Source organism: Trichosurus vulpecula, chromosome 7 (assembly GCF_011100635.1).
Source record: "Trichosurus vulpecula isolate mTriVul1 chromosome 7, mTriVul1.pri, whole genome shotgun sequence".
NCBI lineage: Eukaryota > Metazoa > Chordata > Mammalia > Diprotodontia > Phalangeridae > Trichosurus > Trichosurus vulpecula.
The window spans coordinates 96,104,878-96,124,121 of NC_050579.1; the positions used below are offsets into that span (position 1 = coordinate 96,104,878).

General features: G+C 37.6%; 1 protein-coding gene across 2 annotated transcripts in view; it reads left to right on the forward strand.

Annotated features, from left to right (window-relative positions):
• RSPH3 (radial spoke head 3) overlaps window positions 1-19,244 on the forward strand; it is an 86,390-nt gene that overhangs the window by 7,044 nt on the left and 60,102 nt on the right. For both annotated transcript variants that reach the window (XM_036767601.1, XM_036767602.1), the window contains exons 2-3: window positions 68-155; window positions 18,259-18,400. In XM_036767601.1, the coding sequence (XP_036623496.1) occupies window positions 68-155; window positions 18,259-18,400 (230 nt within the window). The remainder of the gene's footprint in view (window positions 1-67; window positions 156-18,258; window positions 18,401-19,244) is intronic.

The window sequence follows — 19,244 nt, forward strand, 5'->3', positions numbered from 1 at the left end:
ACTTAATTCAGCTTTACAGAAAACAGAGTTAATAATTAGTGGTCATTTTAAATTTGACATTTTCTAGAGATGAAGAACCTATTCGCTATGGAAACATTATGTATGACAGAAGGGTTATACGAGGCAACACTTATGCTCTACATACGTATCCACCGGTAAGTTCAATTTGCATTTGAATTTGCAGTTGAATACTAACATTATTGTAATTTTAAAATAAGTCAGTATTTAACAGCATTATACTATTTGTTGCCATGACAAATAAAATATTACCAGTCATTCAAGAAATAGTATATAAGTTAACCACTTAATTTATTTATGACTATTTTATATTTCTCATACCAAAAATAAATTTCAAATACAGTAGGATTTTCTGAAACAGGTATAGTTCCCCAACCACCTATGCAATGTAGCATTATTCAACATAGATCCCCCTACTAAAAATTAGTGAAAAATTTATATTTTTCTTGCATATATTTCTGGTTACTTATTCACACCTAAATATATTCATTTTAGATTATAAAACCTGAAGAAAGTAAGAAACTATGTCTGTTTATCATGGAACCACAGCATTTCAGAGTTGGAAGGGACCACAGAGAGTATCTAGTCCAATACTTACCTGAACAATAGCTCTTTAACATTATATTCAGCTCATTCCTCCTTCTCTTGAAGACGTACCTTTGAGGTGGATCCAGCTGCCTTCTACCATAGTCTATTCCACCTTTGAACAGCTTTAATTGTTGGGAAGTTTTCACTTACATCAAACCTAAATCCCCTTTCCAAATTTCCCCCAATTTTTTTTAGTTCTTCCCTCAGTGGCCAAGCTGAACAAAACTAATTCTTGTGTGAGACAGCTCTTCACATGGCAGCTGCCAGCTGCCATGGCAGCCTAATGAGTAGGGTGCTGGGCTGGGACTTGGGCAGACCTGGATTGGAACTCCACCTCAGCGGTATGACTCTAAGCTGTTTACTTAACTTCACTGGGCCTCAATTTCCTCATCTGTACAATGAGACTGTAGGGCTTGACCCATAAGCTCTATGATCCTAAGTCTTCTCTTCTCCAAGTTAAATATCCCAGCTTATCAATCTCTTTCCTAACACATCACCCTGAACTGAACCCAGTATTCCAAATGTAGTCTGACCAGGGCAAAATACATTGGAGCTGCATGCCTCTCTTAATGCAGTTTAAGATTATATTACCATTTTCGACTGCCATGATACTGTTACTTATATTGAGTTTACAGTCTACTAAAATCCTCAGATCTTTTTCCAGTGAATTGCTATCTAGTCACACCTCCCTTATATTCTATTTGTGCTGTTGACTTTTTGAAGCCGACAATAAAACTACAATAATCCCTGTTGAATTTCAGAGCCAGGAAGACCTGGGTTTGAGTATTGCTTCCTTCATGTATTGTCTATATGACCTACCCTGGGCAAGTCTGTTAAACCCTTAATGTTTTAGGCAGCTCTCTTAAAGACAGTTAGTTGCAGAAAAGGCACCAGCCTGCATTGTTAGGGTGAACTTCCTCAGCCAAGAGTATTCTGTACCAATAAAATCACAGGCCTAGTCCCTATCCCAACTTAAATTTCATCTTATTAGATTCAGTCCAATGTAGTTTGTCAGGAACTTTTCAGATACTGATGATCATTCAGTGTGTTACCTCTTCTTCCTACCTTTGTATCATCTACAGAATTTGGTAAGCATGCTATTTATGCCCTTATTCATGTCACTGATAAAAACATAAAATGACACAAGGCCAGATACAGATCCCTGGGGCACACATATCCTCCACTGGTCCTCACATGATTTTGAGGCCCTTTAACCATTCTTTATAAAACCTAACCCATCATCAAGTCATGTTTTTCAATCACTTTAACTTTCTAACATGAAAGTGAATATTTTTTTCATTTCTAATGGTGATAATAAAGATATATTTTATGAAATCCAATGATTATGCTAGTTGCAAACTCTTGTAACAGTACTAAAAAGTATTGTTTTTTTCTAGTACAAGGATTGGCCTTAAAGTAACCCACCTGTTTTTTCTCTTATAACTTAGTTTAAAAAAATCTCTGTTGCTATACTTCCTATTTCCCACCTTTGCCCTTTTAAACTAGATTGACACATGACAAATAGTGAAACAATCATGTGCAATGATTGTCAATAGAATCGATGTTGATACTCCCTCCAGTTTTGCAGATCGCACCTTATCCATGCCTACCTTACCTATACAATTCTTGTCAATTTACTTCCTTAAATTTGACATGGGATCCAACCCCCTGTGGGATATGAGGGGATCAGATGCCAAGGTTTCAAGCATGGGTGCCTGGGAAGCTGGTAGTACCAGCAACAGTAAAAGAAAAGTTAGAATAAGAAGTAAATTTAGGGGGAAGATACAGTTTTAGACTGTTGACTTTGAGGTACCTGGAGGACAACCAAATGGAAAAATCAAATAGGTGCAAATGCAGTTCTGGAGCTGAAAGGGAGATTGAGATTTAAAACATCTCATTTTAAATCATCTGCATAGATGTGATCATTGAAGCCATTGGAGGTAATGAAATTGCCAAAGGAGAGACTATAGAAAAGACAAAAGTGAACCAAGGGCAAAAACTGGTGAGATGAGGTGCTTTTAAGGAGTGTGAGAAGGATAAAGGAGAATTATTACTGTTTAAGTGCTAGTGGAGATTCAAGATTGAAATTAGGCTTAGTTTCTGCTCTCATGGAGTTTATAGTCTGTCTAGTAGTGGAATAAAGACATAGACACATTATAAAATCACATGTAGCACATAGAGATTTAAAACAAAGTAAAATGTTAGGTCAGAAGTAAAATAAAAACAACTCCATTTTGTTTGGTTGCATTAAGTTTCAGAGAGTGCTTTCCTGACAAACTTTATGCAAGTGTTATTCTCCCCATTTTACAGATGAAGAAGCCAAGGCTCAGAGAGCTTAAGTGACCTAACCCAAAGTCAGTCAATCCATACATTTATCAAGTGCTTTACTATGTATTGACTACTAGGTAGACAAAGAAAGGCAGAAACCGTCCCTGCCTACAAGGAGCTTGTATTTCAATGGGAGAGTCAGCAGGTAAATAATTAAGTGCATATAAGATGCAGACTAAATGAAAGGTGATCTCAGAGAGGAAAACATTAGCACCTGAAGAGCCAGGGAAAGGCCTCCTGAAGAGGGCAGGATTTGATCTAAGGCTTGATAGAAGCCATAGAAGCTAAGAGGTGGAGGTGAAGAGAAAAGAGTCCCAGGCATGAGGTGCTGAGACAAGAGGTGGAGTAGCCTGTGTAAGGAACATGGAGGTCAGTGTTACTGAATGGGAAAGATTGTATGCATGTGTAAGAGGGTAAGAGAAGGTGGTAAAAGTGCAGAGAAGCTTAAAGATCGGAAGGGGCCAGGCTGTAAAGAGCTTTAAAGTGCCAGATCCTGGCAGTAGAGCCTTTGGGGTAATAAGGAGCAACTGGAGTTCATCAGGCAGGAGCTTCACATGTATTTAGACCTGCGGGCATGGCAGGTGAGTTGAGCCTGGAAGATCAATAAGAAGGCTATTGTGTAACCTTTAATAGAAGAGAGAACTTTGAAGCATTTCTGATAAAAAGTCCTGAGCTGGGGAGGAACCTGAAATACAGACACACATCCAGAAAAGCCTAGAAAGGCAAATCATTTGAGCAACCAAAAGGAGTAGTGTGATGATGTAGTACTAACATTCTAATGGTGAGAAAAGAAACAAGTGTTCCTTCAGAACCTTAATCTTCAAAAGGGTATCAAGGGAAGTAAAAAAAAAAAAAAAAAAGAAAAGAAAAACAGAGGTCCTGATGGTATGTTGATTCTATTCTGAGACTTTAAGAGGAGAAAGAAAAGGGAGGATAAAAAGAGTATGCTAGCATACAAAGGAAGATGAAAGAGTTCTCATTAAATATGTGAACGTCTCATATTTGGAGTATGAGAAAAGAATATACAAGCTTGGAGGAAGAGGGAGAGTGGATATCAGTAGGATTGGAAACACACACTTATGTATAACAAACAGTTTGGTAAAGGAATACATTAAACTCAACAGGAAAACATGTGGAATGTTTAAAAGGGAGGATAATATTGAGGAGAGAAAAGTCACAAGCAAAACATACTATGACATATCCCAAAAGAAAGAAGGAAAAGCAAAGAACTAAGATCTCAGGAGGTTATGTTGCCTTAGGTCGCCTTTTAGACAGTTGGGGAATGACTAAAGTGTGGTATATGGACATAATGGAATATTATCTCGCCATAAGAAATGATGCAAGAGACAGTTTCAGAGGCCTTGATAGTTTGAATTGATGTAAAGTGAAGTGAGCTGAACCGAGATAAGTTTCTACAAAGACAGCAGCATTGTAGAGAAAAAAGACTTGGAAAGACTTAAGAACTGAGCATGCATGTCTTCAGAGAATCTATAATGAAACATGTTACTCATGTTGGCAGGGCAAAAGGTACAGAAACAGACGTTTTTGGGCGTGGGCACCAAGGCAGTTGGATGGAACAGTTCCTAAGGCACTGAACATGGAGTCATAAAGATCTGAGTGCCAGTCTTGCCTCAGACACTTTAGCTGTGTAATCTGGGTGGGTCACCTAAACTCTCTGTACCTTGATTTCCTCATCTGCAAAATGGGGATAATGATAGTGCCTACCTCACAGTGTTGTGAGGATAAAATAAGATAACATATGTCAAGTGCTTTTCAAATCTTAACTCACTATATAAATGCTAGCTATCATTATTATTTTGTTTGAATATGCTTAATTGTTCCATGGGCTTTTTTTTTTCTTCCTTTCTTTCTTTTGATTAACTGGGGATGCAGAGGAGGGGGGAAGAAAAGAGTTAGTGATATCCCTGAAAGAGGTCCATTAAAACATTTGTAAAGTCACAGAAGAGAACAGAAGGAAGCACAGAGAAACAAGACAGTGTTGAAAGTAACATGAAGAATTTATTATTTACTTTTTGGGAAGAACAAGAGGTTTGAAATGGAGATTTATGGTTTTATTAAGAATCTTCTTTTTGTCTTCTACATATGAAAATGCTTTTTTGGTGTTTACGTTCATAATAAAAGATATATACATTTTATAAATGTATGAAATATAAAATAAATAAAATTTAGCAGACTGCCACCAAAAAAGACTATTGTATTAATTCAAGTGTGGGAGGTGGGGGATGCTAAAAACTTGAACTAGAGCAGTGGCTGTTTGAATGCAAAAAAGAGGATTTAGAGAAGAGTAGACAAAACTTGCAATGGGTTGTATATGTGGGATGATAGTTGAGGAGTTGAAGATGTGACACATAAAGCTGAGTGACTAGAAGAATGGGGGTACCCAGAAGAGTGGTACACTCAGTAGTCATAGGAAGTTGAATTGAGGGAGAGGGTTTGGGTGGAGGAAGAAGATAATGAGTTATGTTTTGGACATAATGAGTTTGAAATGTCTACAGGACATCCAGTTCAAAAACTCTGGTAGGCAGTTGGTGATTCAAACTTCAGGGAGAGACTAGGGCTGATCATATAGATCATATAGATCATTGAGCACACTGGAGCTGATAAGGTTGTCAAGCCAGATAATATGAGAAGAAAAGAGGGTCCAGGACAGACCCTTAAGGGAAACCCACAGGTGGTGGTCATGACATGAATGAAGAGCCAGCAAATGATACTGAGGAGCAGGTGGACAGGTAGGAGAACCAAGAAGGAGCAGTGTCACCGAAACTTAGGGAGGAAAGCATGTCCTGGTAAAAAGCCCCAGAAAATGAAAGAGTCGGACTAGGTTCCTTTCACCTCTAAACATGTGATCCAGTGATAAAAAAAAAAAATAATTGTGCATTCAGCAGAAGGAAAGAATTCTAATCATCGCTTCAAAAATAAAACCACAGGTAAGCAGGTATTCGATATATAAATTGATCAAACAAAAAAAAGTTAAATGCTTTCAGATAACAGACTAAAAAATGTGACAGGCTCTGAGAAAGCCATGAATTGTGTATTTTCGTTTGATTTTCTTAAGAAAAAAAGCTGACATTTTGAGAGACTTCAAGAAAGCAAAGAAAGTATCAAAGGATAAAGAATCTAAGAAGTAAAAGACATAAAAGTGAATAATATTTTATGGGGGAAACCTCATTCCTTCATTATTAAGTCTATATTGTTGGTGGCTGTATCATATAAAGAAACTATTCTCAGGTGGAGACAGAAGAGGGGGAGCCAGGAAACGGCTAGTCAGGATTCCATAATAGAGGTGGTCAAGAGGCTAATCACTTTTCCTTCTGCTCTTGAAATATTGGGGGGAGCAAGAATAGAATATTAGCAGGAGAGAGTCAGGATTACAAATTAGGTACTGCCAAAAGAAAGTGAAAGAGTTAGCCTTACAGAGCTCAGAGGGAGCAAGAAAAGATGATTCTCAAAGGAAGAGAGGTCACTGAATTATCCCTGTAGAGGCATAGTCTGGAATTTTCGAAAGGAGCAGCATGCTTTCCTCTTTACTTACCCGCTCCATCCACAACCACCACCCCAACCCCAGCTTATGAGAGAAAGTGTAGCCAATACGGGAAAGGATGTTGGAGACTGCCATCTGTAGGAAGCGAGTGCCAAGAGATGGAAGGAACAGAAAGGAAGAAGTTTAAGAGAAAAGGAAGTTTGTTAATTATGGGTTACTTGTAAGATTCTGGACCAGGATTCAAACCTAGTCTTTCCAGATTGCAAGTCCACTGCTCTTTCCACTATCTGAAGTAACTAAAAGAAGGATCATCAGTGGTGTCAGATTCTGCTCTCAGGAAAAACTATCAGACTAGTGCCATAAACAGATTACTATAATAGCTTTATGCTGATAAAATTAAGAATTTCAAGGAAATGGATAAATCATTCTAAAAATATAAAAAACTGAAATCACAAAACAGGAAATTACAAATAGACCAGTTTCAGAAAGAGAAATTAGATAAGCCAGTAAAGGAATTGTAAAGTAAAAATTCAAAAAGACTAAACTAATTCATAAGCAAATTCTTCCAGACCTTTTCTATTAGGAAAATGTGACCCTGAAGCCTGGAAGAGATAAAGTATAGAAAGAAAAATAACAGGCTGATATAACTTTTTTTTAATACAGTTCTTAAGTAATGTTCAAAAATAATTTACATGTAACAGTGAAAAGCAAGTCAAACATACAATATAACATTAATGACTATTGAAGCAAAAATGTTAAATAAAAAATGGCAAACAGAATAGATTCCTCTATTTTAAAAAATTTATTATGATCAAAGAATGAAAATTACCAGGAATGAATTACTTGGTATTAAGCAAATAGTATGTATAATTCATATCCATAAAAATCATGAGATTATATCAGTAGACGTAGGTGTTACGGTTTCACGATGTGTTGTGGGGTGTCGTCTCAAATGAATTCACAGACGCAGACCACCTCCAATCCAAGCAAAGGCATTTATTGAGAGTGACGCGCCTCAGAAACAGGCAGAGTTCCAAGAGGAACCAGCAACTTAGTGAGACAAGATGGGCAATTTTTTAACGTAATGATGTTGATTACATGACAAATTATGAATATTATAATATAATATTATAAAGGCAGTATAGGTTTGTCAAGATAGTAGGTAATAGGGGAGGAGCCTTGGTGGAACTGTGTGTATGATTTCTCATAATGCATACGGGGGGAGCATTAATATACAATAATGATATTATGATGAGCCTTTCTTCGTCATAAGTTTACTCTAGGTCAGATTTTTACTATTGCTGCACAGGTGCCTATTTAGGGAAAGTCCCTTCTATTGTTTTGGGGTCTACATCCTGCTCAGGCATCCTGGTGGTGTTGCCTTCTGATTGGCTGGCTGTTGTGGTCCTGTCTGAGATTAGATGGATGTGGTTGTGGTTGAGTGCATGGACATATCTGCTGTTTCAGTGGGAAATACGAGGTCTGGGGGCAGTGGCTAGCTGGCAGCAGTGGCTAGCATTCCATCACATAGACCTGCCTGCTGTCCTAGTGGAGCATGACTTTATGGACATGCCTGCTGTTCTAGTGAGGTGGTGAGGCACATGCGAGGAAGTTAGGATATTGAGTTGGGCAGGGAGTGGCTAGTTAGGGGCAGTGGGTTTGCTGTTCAGTGAGGCCTATGTTTGAGTCTCAGGGCCTGTGGTGTGCTTAAACATTGTATGATGAAATCAAAGCATGCCTGCTGTCCAGTGAGGCCCATAAGGAAGTTAGAATATTGGGGCTGGGGACAGCTTAATTAGGATTCCATTATTGGCATGGAGGGGAAAGGAAAAGAATGAGTGTTTAAGTACCTAGTATGTGCCAGGCACTGTGCTGAGTGCTTTACAGATGTTGCCTCATTTGAACTCATTATTTATTATTTTTATTATGTTGATATATTACATTTATTATATGTTTATTGTCTCATTTGAGGAAGGCTTTAATAACATGTATCATCCATTTAAGTTTAAAAATACCACAAAAAGCGAAGAAAAGGAAGACAGCATGGCATGGTAAATGAAGAGCAGGCCTCAAAGTCAAGATGACCTAGGTTCAAAATCTACCTTTGATAATGACTTTGTCCTCCCTGGACAAGTTACCTAACCTTTTGGTGCCCTAGGCAACTGCTAAAAGTTGGAGGGCAGGCCCTCTTCTGGTTTGATAGGAGTCTGCTCAGTGTGTTCCCTAATTCCAGTGAAAGCACAGTCTGATCCTAAAATATAAACAAAAATTCTGAACACAGAAAAAGCAGTACTATTTGGTTTTTTTTTATTTTTTTTTTAATTTTTATTTTTAGTTTACAACATTCGGTTCCACATAATTTTGAGTTCCAGATTTTCTTCCCTCCCTCCCCCCCTCCTTCCCCTAGACAGCATGGAATCCCATATAGCTTCCATGTACAACTTTGCATTGAATTAATTTACACACTAGTCAAGTTATGGAGAAGAACTGTGATCAATGAAATGAATCATGTGAGAGAAGAAACAGGACCAAAATTTAAAAAAAACCAACCCAAAAACAAAAGAGAGAAAAGGGAAAAAAAAGGGGGGGGTGCGGAAAGGCTATCATGAAGTGTGCCTCAATCTGCATTCATACTTCATAGTTCTTTCTCTGGATGTAGATAGCATTCTCCATCGGGAGTCCTTTGGAGTTGTCTTTGGACCTTGTGTTGCTGAGAAGAGCGAAGTCTGTCAGGGTTGGTCCTCACAGAATCCATATATCTGTGGTTGTGTATAATGTTCTCCTGGCTCTAAAGCAGTACTATTTGAAAGAATGAATAGACCACCTTCAGAAAAAACCCAAGACTCCTAGTGCCCAAATTTAATAATTCAAGTTAGAAACAACAAATTCTTCAAGTGACCAGGAGAAAGACCTTCAAATCCCGAGGAAAGGAAATTGGAATAACACAAGACTATTCTGCACCTAGCAGAAAACTCAAAAATGGAATAATGTGTTCCAAAAAGCAATGGATGCCACCCAGAGTGACTTGCTCTGCCAATCTGAGCATAACCATAAATGAAAAAAAGATGGGCATTCAATAATAAAGAGGGGTTTGAAACATTTTTAAAAAGAAAACCAAACCTGAAGAGATCACTTGCTTCTCAAATACCTCAGCCAACCAAAATGTAGGAGGGGTCAGCCAGTGACAACAGCAACAGAAAAAGTGCAGAAAGATGAGTAAGAGATTCCTTTCTAAATGTACACAAAGAGATGGAGTGAAAGCAGAAGTCAGATGGAGGTAATGGTGAAGAGTGACCCTGAGGCATTATGGACAGAACCTTGAGACACCCTGCCTGCAGGTGAATCAATGTCTTTTGTGGGACTACATTACAAAATGGGAGGGTGCATGGAAGGGGGGAGGGGAGGAGAAGGATAGAGGTGAGTATGTGATGCCCAGGTCACATCAAAAACCAGCAATAAGGAGAAGGTGATCCCTGTGGTCTCTGAGGAAGAAAAGACCATACAGTGAGGAGAGTGAAAAAGAAAGATGGAAGGATTTAAACAGGAGGGAAGAGAAGTTTTATTTTGATAAGGGGGGGGGCGTGGTTTCCACTGAAGAATGCTCCTATGGGTGAAAAGAGCTGTTTTATAAAGGCAGATGGGGGAGGGCATGTGCCAAGTGTTGTCAGTGGGGATTTAATATTCAAAAAGACCATTCAACCTACCTCAGAAGGGGAGAAAGTTGGACTCCTCAGGGCAGCTGGCTCCTAGGGGAGCAGGAGGGGATGGATCTAGGGAGATTTTGAAATAAATGGGAAGGAAGATGACCAGGGGAGGATATAGGTCAGTGGCAGGCTGGATAATCAGGGGCATGGGGGAAAAGGTACTGCCATAGGGAAGTATCTTATCTGTTCCTTTCAGGTACTGGTATTTTTCTGGGATTATAGGGCAGTGATAAAGGATAATACACGGGGCTATCTCTGCAAGGCAAAGGCAGAAACTGCTTAGAGGAAAGAACCCAGAATGCGTACTATGGAAGTTTTGGCTCCATGATGAATGCAGAATAGAGAGAGACTAGATAAGTATATGGGTCATGAAATAGAGGAGGGCCTAGAATAGAAAGAGACAATGAATAATAAAGAGAATAAGAGAAATTCTCTCTGGAAAGGGACACAAAAATGTGGTCAACAAGTGGGAAGGGAGATAAGAATGAAGAGGAGAGAGCCAGTGGGAATAGGGCTATTGTATTAAAAAAAAAAAGATTAAGCTAAAGTAACTGAAGAGACATAATTCTGTGTTTATAAAGGAGTAGGAGAAAAGTCATAACTTGAAAAAATACCTTAATATTAGAAACAAATGGAGGAAAATATAAACCTAATTCTTATAATTTTAAATATGAGTGGATTAAACAACCCAATAAAATGAAAAAGCTAAGAAAACAAAATCCTACAATCTATTGCTTACAAGAAACACCTTTTAAAAAGACATGCACACAGGAAAACCAAGGGGATTGAAAAAAAATTTTCTATGTATCAAGTGAATCCAAGAAAGTAGGAGTTTCGGTCATATTATCTGACAAACAAAAACAAACATTTAAAAAAATAAAAAGAGGGATATAAGGAAAATATAAAATATTTAAATAATAATATAAATAAAATAATAAAATATAAAAATATAAATAAAATAATAAAAATAAAATAATATAAAATAAGGAACCTGTATTATGTTGAAAGAAACCAATAAAGGACAGACCAGTATTGATAATAAACTTAGACACTCTAAATACCTTAGCATCCAGATTCATAAAACAAATACATTAGCTAAGCTACAAGAAGACATAGATAGTGGCACAGTATTGTCAGGAATTATGTGTCCCTTTCTGATTTCTGGATATGTCCAAAAGAAAAATAAATACACTGAAAAATATGGAACTTAAATTGCTGGAGAAATTAGAGCTAAAAGACTTACGGCATCTTCTCAATGGAACTTCAAAATAGTATTAATATTTCTTAGCACCACATGGAACTTTTAAAAAATGACCATGTAATAGGGTACAAAGGTATTGTAAAGGAATGTAAAAAGACAGAAATAATAAATATATCTTTTACAGACCACAATACAATAAAAATAGTAATTGTTTCAAGGACCACAAACAAAAGACAGACCCAAATAGAGACTTAATGATGAAATCCTAAATAAGTGGGTCAAAGAATAAATCACAGAAACAATAATTATGTGAAAGAAAATGATAATGATGAAATAGTATACTGAGGTTTCTGGGATGCAGATAAAGCAAATCTCAGGAAAAATCATATTCTTACAAAACATATTAACAAAAGAGAAAAAGAGAGGATTAATGAACTATTCATTTTAACAAATTAGAGAAAGCCAACAAATAAATCTAAAATTAGCCCAAAGAGAAGATATTAGCGCTTAGAGAAATAGATAAGTTGAAAACCAAAACAAACATAGAAAATGATAAATGATATTAAAAGCTGGTTCTCAAAAATACGAAGTAAAATTATTAACTTTAGGTAATCTGATTAAAAAGGAGAGGACAGAAAATCAAATCAATAAAATAGCAAATGAGCAAAGTGAAATCACAACAAAACATTTTTCATGTGATTGTTAATAGTCTTCAATTCTTTTGAGAACTATTTGTTCATTTGATGACTTATCTACTGGGAAATATCTTTTGATAGTGCACGCACGCGCGCGCACACACACACACACACATACACACACACACACATATTTCTGATAGTTGCCTGTTATCTCAGATACCAAATCATTTTCCAAGAAATTTAATGTAAGGATTTTTTTTCCCTCTCTGCTTATCTTCTAGTTTTCTTTTAAATGGTGTTCCCTCTAATATTCAATCCTATATTCATTTTAGTTATTCATCATTGTGGCAAATTGCATAAGATATTGATCTAAACTTTATTTTTGCAGAGTAGGTTCCTGAAAAATGCTCCAAATCTCTAATAAGAAGAGAAATACAAATCAAAACAACCATGAGGTTTCATCTCATAATTAGTAAATTGGCAAAAATGATAAAAGACAAGAATAGTCAACATTGGGGGAGTTACCAAAAGATAGACACAGTGATGCATTGTTGATGGAGCTATAAGTTGGTACAACCATTTTTGGAAAGCTGTTTGGAATTATGCAAATAAAGTAGCTAAAATGTCCATACTCTGACTCAGAGATTTTCCTTGCTAGGCATATACCACAAGCAGGTTCTTGTCCAAAAGAAAGTCCATATACATATACAAAATATAGCAACATTTTTGATAAATAAAGTAGATAGCTGTTGATTGGAGAATGACTAACAATTTGTGGCACATGAATATACTGATATATTAATGTGTGGTATAAAACATGATGAATTTGAAGAAAACAAGTATGGGAAGACACAAACTAATGTTGAGTGAAATAAGCAGAACTAGGAAAACAATATACTCAATGATTACATCAGTGTAAATGGAAAGAATAGGAAAATAGAATGCTGTGTAATTATCATGACCAAGCCTAACTTCAAAGAAGCTGTGGATGTAGAACAATGAATGTAATACTCTCAGACTTGGTTGATTTGTTGGTTGGTTTTTCTGGACCATTTTTCCCCCTCCTTTTCTTTGCTATAAGGGCTAGCTCTCCAGGGAGGTGAGGAAGATGTATATCTATCTTTGAAGATATAAATATGTAGATTTAGATAGAGATAGGAATGTAATAGAGAAAACCAGAGAAAAATTATTCTTTGAAATAATATATAAGAATTCTTTTCAGCAATTGCACTCCATCTTCTAATCTTAAATGATGGGCTTTTATATCTCTGATTTTTGCTTCATTTGGTGGTATGTGGTATAAGGTGGAAATTAAATACCATTTCTGCATCAGTTTTTACTTAAAAATAGTTCCAATTTTCTGTTTTTAGTAATTTTGGATTTATCAAAAGCTAATCTATTATATATCTTTTGATTCTGGATTACTTATTCTTCTACATTTAACTACTTTTTAAACCTCTTATAAGACAGTATTATTGAGAATTACCACTTTGTATTATAAGATCTGGCAGTACAGGTCACTTTTTCTCTTTTTTTCTTCATACTTATCACTAATGTTGGTACTTTGGTGCTTTGATGTTGCATTAAAAATGTATAAAATATTTTGGATAATATTGCCATTGTTATAATAGTGTGTTATACAAGAATGACTACATCAAATGCAGATGTGTGCTTTAATACTAGATGAGGCCCCAATTTGTAACCTTTATTTTACGAATCATGATGACATAAAGGGCTTGGGTAAGCTTTAGGAAATTTATTCAATGGTGTGTAACCTCTACCCAGGAAATCTAGAGAAAATCACCTTCTAATTGGCTATAACCTACTCTCCACAGAATCATAGGGTTTAGAGCTAGAAAGAACCTGGGACATAATCTAATCTAAATAAGTAATTTTATAGGTCAGGAAAGTAATACTTGATGAGTTCTTGACATCTCACAGAGTAGGTGACAACCCGTGTTCTAATCTCCATCCTTGACTGTGATACATGCTTTAAGACATAAGCACTTAGAAGAAAGAAAATTTTGTTAGTTCGTTGAAGAAAACAAACAACCTTTTAATAAGCATCTCTCCTTTTAGTTCCCTGAGTGTCCCCAGGAATTTCTCTTGTTCTGTCTGAAGTTCCCCATTGTTCCCTGCAGATATCTCCAAATGTAACTCTTGATTCATCTAAAAAATTGACTTCTAGCCTAGAAAGGCTTTTTAAAAATCCTCTGTCTAGCTTCACCATTGCTCCTAAGGGGAAGTCTTCAAGAGTCTGCTGCATGTAGCAAGATATTCTGTTCTTTCAATATCACAATTTAAGTGATACCATGGCACATTGGTGACTTCTCTGACTAAAATTATTCCCTTTTTTCCACCATGCCTATCACTCTACATTGTACCTATAAACACAGATCAGCTTACCCAAGCGTCTTATTCAGAACTGTAACAAGACTTTTTATTTTGTTTTATTCTATTTTGTGTTTTGTTTTATTTTTTGCCTGGAACAACTGACAGAAAGCATACCCAAGGAAGTACATTAAATATGGGCTCATTTGGGCAGGAGAAGTAGGAGATAGAGATCCTAGAATGCCATGCAGGGGTGGGGGCATTCTACCCAGCAAGGGTAAGGGACTTTTAAAAAATATCTTGATAAGTAGGTGCTAAGTCCTAAATTCAGCACGTTACACCAAAGGCCTCATTGTCCCAGTCTAGTCATAGGTTTGATTCCATTGTTCTTTAGCTGCAGAAGAATTCAGAGGCAAATGTTGATATATTTTCCTGGTTAACACTTAGAGAGAACATTTTCTTTTTTTTTTTAAATCATTATTTATTTATTTAATATTTTTAGTTTTCAGCATTAATTTTCACAAGAGTTTGAATTACAAATTTTCTCCCCATTTCTACCCCCCCCAAGATGGCATATATTCTGATTTCCCCATTCCCCAGTCAGCCCTCCCTTCTGTCACCCCACTCCCTGCCCCCATTCCCTTTTCCCTTACTTTCTTGTAGGGTAGGATAGATTTTTATGCCCCATTGCCTGTATGTCTTATTTCCTAGTTGCATGCAAAAACTTTTTTTTGAACATCTGCTTTTAAAACTTTGAGTTCCAAATTCTCTCCCCTCTTCCCTTCCCACCCACCCTCCCTAAGAAGGCAAGCAATTCAACATAGGCCACATGTGTATCATTATGCAAAACCCTCCCACAATACTCATGTTGTGAAAGACTAGCTATATTTTTGCTCCTTCCTATCCTATCCCCCTTTATCCAAGTTTCTCTCTTGACCTTGTCCCTTTTCAAAAGTGTTTGTTTTTGATTACCTCCTCCCCGTATCTGCCCTCCCTTCTATCATCTCACCTTTTTTTATCTCCTTCCTCTTTCTTTCCTGTGGGGGTAAGATACCCAATTGAGTGTGTATGGTATTCCCTCCTCAGGTCAAATCCGATGAGAGCAAGATTCACTCATTCCCTCTCATCTGCCCTCTCTTCCCTTCCTACAGAACTGCTTTTTCTTGCCACTTTTATGTGAGATAATTTACCCCATTCTATCTCTCCCTTTCTCCCTCTCTCAATATATTCCTCTCTCATCCCTTAATTTGATTTTATTTTTTTAGATATCATCCCTTCATATTTAACTCACCCTGTGCCCTCTGTTTCTCTATATATGTATAGTCCCTTCAGCTACCCTAATACTGAGGTCTCATGAGTCATACACATCTTCTTTCCATGTAGGAATGTAAACAAAACAGTTCAACTTTAGTAAGTCCCTTGTGATTTCTCTTTCTTGTTTACCTTTTCATGCTTCTCTTGATTCTTATGTTTGAAAGTCAAATTTTCTATTCAGCTCTGGTCTTTTCACTGAGAAAGCTTGAAAGTCCTCTATTTTATTGAAAGTCCATATTTTGCCTTGGAGCATGATACTCACTTTTGCTGGGTAGGTGATTCTTGGTTTTAATCCTAGCTCCATTGACCTCCGGAATATCATATTCCAAGCCCTTCGATCCCTTAATGTAGAAGCTTTTAGATCTTGTGTAATCCTGATTGTGTCTCCACAATACTCAAATTGTTTCTTTCTGGCTGCTTGCAGTATTTTCTCCTTGACCTGGGAGCTCTGGAATTTGGCAACAATATTCCTAGGAGTTTTCTTCTTGGGATCTTTTTCAGGAGGCGATGGGTGGATTCTTTCAATTTCTCTTTTACCCTCTGGCTCTAGAATATCAGGGCAGTTCTCATTGATAATTTCTTGAAAGATGATATCTAGGCTTTTTTTTGATCATGGCTTTCAGGTAGTCCAATAATTTTTAAATTATCTCTCCTGGATCTATTTTCCAGGTCAGTGGTTTTTTCAATGAAATATTTCACATTGTCTTCCATTTTTTCATTCCTTTGGTTCTGTTTTATAATATCTTGATTTTTCATAAAGTCACTAGCTTCCATTTGCTCCAATCTAATTTTTAAGGTAGTATTTTCTTCAGTAGTCTTTTGGACCTCCTTTTCCATTTGAGTAATTATGCCTTTCAAGGCATTCTTTTCCTCATTGGCTTTTTGGAGCTCTTTTGCCATTTGAGTTAGTCTATTTTTTAAGGTGTTATTTTATTCAGTATTTTTTTGGGTCTCCTTTAGCAAGTCATTGACTTGTTATTCATGGTTTTCCTGCATCACTCTCATTTCTCATCCCAATTTTTCCTCTACTTCTTTAACTTGCTTTTCCAAATCCTTTTTGAGCTCTTCCATGGCCTGAAACCAGTTCATGTTTTCCTTGGAGGCTTTTGATGTAGGCTCTTTGACTTTGTTGACTTCTTCTGGCTGTATGTTTTGGTCTTCTTTGTCCCCAGAGAAAGATTCCAAAGTCTGAGTCTGAATCTGAGTCTGTTTTTGCTGCCTGGCCATGTTCCCAGCCAGCTACTTGACCCTTGAGTTTTTTGTTGGGGTATGACTGCTTGTAGAGCAAAGAGTACTTTGTTCCAAGCTTGAGGGGATGCGCCATTGATTTCAGAGCTATTTCTACACAGCAAGCTCTACCACACCAGCACTCCTCCTCCCCCAAGAACTGCCAACCCAGACCGGGACTCAGATCTTAAGCAGGCTCTGCACTCCTGCTCTGATCTGCCATTTAATTCCTCCCACCAGGTTGGCCTGGGGCTGGAAGCAAATGCAGCTGTAGTTCTGTCCTCAGAGCTGCACCACCTCTGTTGCCCCCAGGGCGGTGACCGAACTGCGAACTCCTTTCACTCTGTCTCCACAGCTTTTCCCACTAACCTTCTCTGTTGTCTTTGGTGTTTGTGGGTTGAGAAGTCTGGTAACTGCCACAGCTCACTCATTCAGGGCGCTATGGCCTGTTCTGCCTGGCTCCCGGTCTGGTTGGTCTTGGCACAGCCCATGTGGGACTCTGCTCCCAGCTCTGTGCGATAGAGTATTCCCCGTGAACAGGCTTTCCTGGGCTGGAGCCCTGCTTCGCTCTGTTATTTCGTGGGTTCTGCGGCTCTAGAATTTGTTCAGAGTCTCTTTTATAGGTTTTTGGAGGGATGTGGGTGGGGAGCTCACGCAAGTCCCTGCTTTCCAGCCACCGTCTTGGCTCCACCCCCAAGAGAATATTTTCTACCCATTGATAGATAATGATAGCTAACATTTCTATAGTGTTTCCTGTGTGCCAGGCATTGTGCTAAGCACTTTACAGTTATTATCTTATTTGATCCTCACAACAGCCCTGGATGGAAGGTGCTGTCCCCATTTTGCAGATGAGGAAACAAGCAAACAGGTTTATTGACTTTTCCAGGATCACACAGCTAGCCAGTGTCAGATAGATAATAGAGATTCATTTAAGTGCTTTTAAGTACTTTTCAGATGCTAAGGATACAAAGCAAGCAAATGAGATATTCCCTGCTTTCAAAGAGCTTAATGGGTAAAAACAGTACATAAAGGGAACCTGCAAAGGGAATGGGCAACCACATATGTCAGGACTTCAGCATGGGTGAAAAAGTGAGAAGGAGGCTTGGGCCCCAGCAAAGGTCAGAGAATGTCTAGGAGTTGATAAAGCATTCTAATTTGCTCCATCATTGGCTCTTGCTGCTTGGGTGTGACTATCACTTCACCCAAAATTATTAAGAATCTGCCTGTTAACAGACCTGCAGGTGGAGACTGTGTTTCTACGAGTTTTCAAGCATGCATTCTTTCCAATGGGTACCATTTAGGCTTCCAAGTTAATCAATGAAGGAAGAGAAGTGGAGAAACAATCGAACACCTGTCATTTACCTTATTTTAATCCTAAGTTAAGAAGTATTTTACATCATTTTACAGACTGCTCAACCTGATCCTGTTGAACTCCAAAGACAACAAGAAGCCAAGAGGAAAGCTCTTGCCAGAAAGCGAGCCAGAGAACATCTTCGACCAAGAAGTCCTGAACCTGTAGAAGGCAGAAAACATGTTGATGTACAGACAGGTATATCACCTCAAAAAAAAATCACTGTTTTTGTTTTGTTTTTAGACTCTATCCACTTAATTTATGTTAGCCTGTTTACAACATTATTCATACATCTGATATACAGACCAGTTCCCTGTTAATTTAAAATTCATGTAATGAACTTTTTTTCAGTATCTTTTGTGTGCAGAGTACTGTACTAAGTATTGTATGGCTACCTGGTCAGAGTAGGGGAGAAAAATTTTCCTCAAACTTTTTCTACATAGGCCAAGGGAAAAAACCAAAGCAAAACCTTCTTGTGTTTCACTCTCTGCACTCTAGCATAAATCATCCAAGCATTTCTTTCAGCATACTTTGAAGCATTGTTCAATAGTGTAGAATGGTATTCTAATTCTTTAATTTTGTTCTGGTTATGAATAGATGAAACCGTAGTGCTTGTTTAGCCTTCCCTCTTGCCTTGGCCTCTTTGCTCTTTTCTTTCACCTTGTCTTTCTGGGAAAGGCTGAATCCAGTCAATCCTGTGTGTCCAGTAGACTTGCTCAGAGCCCCCAACTTAAGAAGAAGAGCAAAGAGTGGGGCATGAGCTGGATAGAGCCAAGATGGCTGCTATTCCAAAAGACTACTTTAAAGTAAGGGAGTGACAGAAGGAAGACTGTCATGAATTTGTGAAACGTTATAAACATGTCACAAAGGCATGATTTTTCAGTGGTATGGAACTTCAACTCTCTGGACATCTGTTGGCGCTCACTCTGACCCAAAATAAAGCAACTAATTCTTGATTTGCTTTTAATTATTATTTCACTCTTCAAAAAAGTAGAGGAAGTGAAAGGGGAAATGCTATTCTGAGCCTGATTTTAATGAACAA